This window comes from Galeopterus variegatus, unplaced genomic scaffold, assembly GCF_000696425.1.
Source record: "Galeopterus variegatus unplaced genomic scaffold, G_variegatus-3.0.2 Scaffold5748, whole genome shotgun sequence".
NCBI lineage: Eukaryota > Metazoa > Chordata > Mammalia > Dermoptera > Cynocephalidae > Galeopterus > Galeopterus variegatus.
The window spans coordinates 8,385-14,056 of NW_007731859.1; the positions used below are offsets into that span (position 1 = coordinate 8,385).

The 5,672-nt window shown below is 43.0% G+C and overlaps 1 protein-coding gene across 1 annotated transcript in view; it reads right to left on the reverse strand.

The window, feature by feature from the left end:
* Positions 1-4,221: 4,221 nt before the first annotated feature.
* Positions 4,222-5,672, reverse strand: part of LOC103605336 (RIB43A-like with coiled-coils protein 2) — a 14,818-nt gene continuing 13,367 nt past the window's right edge. The window contains 3 exon segments of the mRNA XM_008589906.1: positions 4,222-4,389; positions 5,463-5,563; positions 5,566-5,631. Coding sequence (XP_008588128.1) covers positions 4,311-4,389; positions 5,463-5,563; positions 5,566-5,631 — 246 coding nt within the window. The 3' untranslated portion in view covers positions 4,222-4,310.

Consider the following 5,672-nt stretch of genomic DNA (forward strand, 5'->3'; position numbering starts at 1 on the left):
TTCACCTACTGAGAACCTCTTGGTTGTTTTCAGTTCTTGGCAATTACGAATAAAGACATTTTAACTAAAGGCAAAGGCTGTCTGGCAAGGCGGGATGAACTCCAAGAAAAAATCTAGTCTCCACAGCTGGCCAGTAAGCTCAGTTGGGCAGAGCGTGCTGCTGATAACACCGAGATCAAGGATTCAATCTTCTACTGGCCAGTCATGTCGCCCTCTCTTCTAAAAAAAAAAAAAAAAAAATCTAGTCTCCTACCAGGTAATATAGCTCCAGAGGAAAAGAGGAAATGTTTGTGGACAGCAAGTCACTGTTGAGAGGATGAGGTTTATTTTTGTATTTTCTTCTTTGTATTGCGTTAGAACAGACTATAATTTTTAAAAGATTGTTTTATTTTTTGAAACATAAATGACTATATATCTGTGGAGTACAGCACTGAAAATCGATAGCTGTGTGCAATACAAGATGCTCAAATCAGGGTAATTATTATATTCAACACTACACAATAATTTTTATAGCCCTTACCAATTTCTCACTAACCACCATTCTCACTCCCCGTTTCCCTCTTCTAGTAACCTCAGTTCTGTTCTTTCCATTTGAAAATTCCGTAAATTATTGTAATCGTTGTATGTTTCTTTCTTATTTTACTTGTTTATTTTTGTAGCTCCCACTTATGAGTGAGGACGTGATTATTTCTCTTTCTGTGCCTAACTTATTTCGCTTAACATGATTTTCTCCAAATGCATACATGTTGCTGTGGATGGCAGAATTTGATTCTTTTTACTGGCAGGCTAGGATTCCATTGTCTATATATACCCCAATTTCCTTATCCATTCATCCAGTGATGTGCATTTAATTTGGTTCCAACTCTTAGCTATTGTAAATAGAGTTCCAAAAAAACATGGCAGTGCAGGTAACCCTTTGACATGATGATTTCCATTCCTTTGGGTACATGCCCAGGAGTGGGATTGCTGAACCGTATGGCAGTTCTATCTGGAGTTGTCTAAGGAAACTCTGTAGAATTTTCTGTAATGGCTGCACTAATTTACATTTCCCTCCGACAGTGTGGGAGGGTTCCCCTTTCTCTGCATCCTCGCCGGCATTTGGTTTTCTCTGCTTTTTCGATAATGGCCAGTCTAACTGCAGTGAGATGACATTTCAATGTGGTTTCGATTTACTTGTCCCTGATTCTTAATGATGTTGAGCATTTTTCATGTGTCTATTGGCCATTTGTATATCTTCCTTTCAGAAATACTTGTTCAGCTCATTTGCCCAAATTTTAATCAGGATACTTGTTTTCTTACTGGTAAGTTGTTTGAGTTCTTTATATATTCTGATATAAATCCGTGGTGAGATGCATAGTTTACAAATATTTTCTCCCATTCTGCACGTTTTCTTTTTGCTCTGTCCATTGTTTCTTTTGCTGTGCAGAAGATTTTTAGTTTGATATATACCCGTTTGTTTATTTTTTCTTTTGTTGCCTGTGCTTTTGGGGTCTTTTTCATGAAGTATTTGTCCTGTCCTACCTCCTGAAGTGTTTCCCCTGTGCTTTCTTTTAGGAGTTTTATAGTTTCAGGTCTTACATTTACATCTTTCATCCATTTTGAGTTGATTTTGGTATATGGCGAGAGATGTGGGTCTGGTTTCATTCTTGTACATATGGATGTCTGGTATTCCCACCAACATTCATTGAAGAGATAGTCTTTTCCCCAGTGTATATTCTTGGGGCCTTTGTCAAGTAAGTATGTGGGTTGATTTCTGGATTCTCTGTTCTCTTCCTTTGGTTTGAGTGAGTGTCTTTGTTATGCCAGTACCATGCTGTTTTCATTACTATAGCTTTGTAGTATAAAGTCAGCTACTGTTAATGCCTCCAGCTTTTTATCATTATTATTATTTTATTATTATTATTATTATTATTATTATTATTATTATTATTATTATTATTATTATTATTATTATTATTATTATTATTATTATTATTATTATTATTATTATTATTATTATTATTATTATTATTATTATTATTATTATTATTATTATTATTATTATTATTATTATTATTATTATTATTATTATTATTATTATTATTATTATTATTATTATTATTATTATTATTATTATTATTATTATTATTATTATTATTATTATTATTATTATTATTATTATTATTATTATTATTATTATTATTATTATTATTATTATTATTATTATTATTATTATTATTATTATTATTATTATCATTATTATTATTATCACTCAGGATTGCTTTGTTTTTATAAATTTTTATTAGCATATTGTTACAAAGCACACTTATTTTTATGCCCCTTATCCAATCTCCACACTCCCCCACCTCCTCTCCTATTCCCTTCTCACCAGCCCCCTGCCCCTCCCCCTACCCCATCCCCTTCTTCCCTCTCAAAACCATAGAATCGTTCTCTCCATCTGACAGATTAACTGTTCCTCTGTTGGTTTTATACCTAGATGATCTGTCAGGACTGAGAAAGGTGGGATCAAGTCATCCTGTACTATCATAAATCAGATGCTTCTTCTATTCCTCCAGAGTGTGCTCTGTGTAGAGAGCATCTTTTCTTTTTCTTTCTTTTTTTTTTTTTTTTTTTGTCTCCGCTGGTGCCTCTCTTTTGTCAATGCAGTTGAGAGTCTGGCATGACATCTGCACAGTGGCTGTGACTGCTGCTATAGAGACTAGCCACTTTGTGGCAGCCATGGTAATTGCAGTGTCTACGGGGCTACCCATGTGGAAATGGTGTATTTGTTGTGCTCTTTACCTGATTGAAGCTCGGTCCAGCTTCCCCTGGGTCCCTACCTCACGACCCTGGCAGGGCCCCGGGGCAGTGGCACCAGCTTGCCTAGTGGTAGCTGGGTTTGGCTTCCCTGGCTCAGTGCCTCATTCTAAGATGTACTTGCAGAGTAATTGGAGGTAGGGGAGACGCAAAAGCAGACAGAAACAGGGTGGAAGAGGAGGAAGGTTTCTAAGCATGGGAAGAACTAGGGCTGTTTAGATGGAGGGGGGAAGTGAGCTAGAGCTTGCACTGGAGTATGTAGCTTTATCTCAGCTAATGACAAAGTGGTACCAAGCGCTGCTATCTGTCGCTGGTCCTGTGCAGATGGCCCGTCAAGAAATCCATGTGGAGAAAGAAGAGGGGACAGAGGGGGATCCAGTCATTCCTGGGTCTTGGATCTGGAGACCCCATTACTGCTAGACATAGTACCCCCTCAGTGTAGAATGCCCTCACCTCCCATCCAGCAAATTCCTAGTCACCCTTCAAGGCTGTGGCAGACTGCTAGTTGTGCCCCAATATGTACTCCATTTTTTATATAATTATAGAATGATGGCTGGTTGCATGGTCAGCCAGCCATGTTTCCCAGCCTCCACCCAACTAGGTGTGGTCACATAACTAATTCCTGGCCCACAGGATGTGAACAGAGGTGATATGTACCATTTCCATGCCACGTCCTTGAAGGGAAGTAGCATGTATCCGCCCCTTCTTTTTCCCCTTTCCCCTCCCTGCTGGCCAGTGTGACATGATGTTGGGAGCTGGAGCCGCATCTGGACCACAGGAAGGGAACTGCGTGTGGGATGTGGGAGGGCAGAGCACAAGCTGGAAGGAGCCTGGGCCCCGCCACACTGCTCAGCGGAGCTTCCATATCAGCTGGGATAGCTACAAGAGCAAGCAGTAAAAACTTCTGCTTTGTCCAAGCCACTGTTGTCTTGACTCTCTGTCACTGGAATCAGGAGGGTGAAGTGGGAGAGCCAGACTCCTTGGGTTCAACCCCATACTCCGCCACTTCTTAGCAGTGTGATCCTGGACACGTCACTTAACGTGGCTGTAACTCAGGCTCTTCAACTAGGAAATGTGAGTGTTAAAAATACCCACCTTTGCTGTTGCAAGAATCAAATTAGTTCATTCTAAGTGATGCATCTGGAACAATGCCTTGCACGGTGAGCACCTGCAAGTGTCAGCTGTTACAGCAGCTGGACTTGGAGTCTAAGAAATGCACAGCCCACCTCACACGCCCTCTTTATCTAGAACAGTCTTTAGCAGGGCCACGTCTGGCCCTCCTGTGTCTGTAGCTCCCAGAGCTGCATTTGAGACCTTCAGGGAGCTGAGCTGCACAGAAACTAAGGCTCCTCACAGAAATAGAAGGGAGAGGTTTAGTAAATGTTTTGTTCACGGTGGACAAATAAAGTGAAGGGAGCCTCTGGATCAAGGAGCATATTTTTTAATAAAAAAAATTTTTAAGGTCGGCTCACTTCTTACATTAATGAGGGAAACAAGGATTTTTTTTTTTTTTATTACTGGCTTCTTGTATTAATTTGGGTGAAATACTCTTCTGTGGGTTGATTTGCATACACCTCATTCATATATTTTTTCCTGATAATAAAACAAAGGGAGAAAAAAAGATCAGCAGATGTGTATACTTCCTTAATATTCTACTTTCTGCACTTTTTTTTTTTTTCCTTTTTGTCTCTTTTTGTGTCCGGCAACGGATCGCAACCCTCAGTGTTGCGCCCGTACCGGACCGGGACCGGCAATGGGATCGCAACCCTTGGTGCTGCGCCCGCCCCTCGCTCAGCCAGTGAGCGGGAACCGGTCTGTATGTGGGATCTGAACCCTCGGCGGGAGCGCCGCTGCGCTCCCAAGCGGCGCACTGTAGCAGTGCGCCACCGGGCCGGCCCGACTTTCTGCACTTTTTTAAAAAGCCCACCCCTTTTTTTCAGTGTGTAATCCCCAAAATACACAATTCATTTCAACCCTAATGAGCTCAAAAAAATAATCCACCTCAACTGCTCTTCAGAAGCGAGGGTCATCTTATACTGTAGCTAGGCAATGGACTGGCACCAGCGACACTTGGGGGTATCTTAAAATGAAATCTCCATGCTGTGATCAGAAGATGCTTTGCTTACCCCATTGATCTGCCAGATCATCTCTTAATGTCACTGCTAGGCCGCCAACAGACCACCAGAGTTTGATAAATAGATACATGAATAAGTAAATAAATACTGTGTTTTCAGTTACAAGTTTGCCTAATTATAAGCAACTGAAGTCTGAACTACTCCAGCCTGTAAGGAAGACACTCCAGGCTTGCTCTAGGCAGCCTGGGAGCCCTCTCTCTGCCTGGAGAGCCCTCCCTGCAGTGGCCACCGGCACCATCCTCCTCCCGGGTCTCAGCCACGATGCCTTCTCCAGGAAGCTTTCTCGACTCCCCAGGCTGACTAGGTGCCCTTTCCGGGGGCTCCAGGTACCCTCTGGTTCCTCCGTCAGTGCACCCCACGTGCAGAGCAGTGACCTGTGGCCCAGGGTCTGCCCACCTTGAGTTCCCCAGTCCCAGATGAGAACCATCCAGGCCGGGGTGTTTCCCCCTCTGCCCCTTCCCCATCCTTGACCTCCACTGTCTGATCCCCCCCCCGCCTGGCCCCCTGCCCGCCCTGCGCCCCGGCACTCGCTGCAGCTGCTGCTCTTTGTCCAGGCTGAGGTTGCTGCTGTCCAGAGCCCTGCTCAGGTCACGCTGCCAGCACTGCTGCTGCCACTCAAACAGCAAGGTGGCCTGTGAGCACTCTGAACCCTCCGCTGGTCACAGTCCATGTCTCGCTGACGCTCTTCTTCCTGGAGCCTCTGGAGGGAGCAGAGATGACTCACTGCCACCTTTCCCCAGA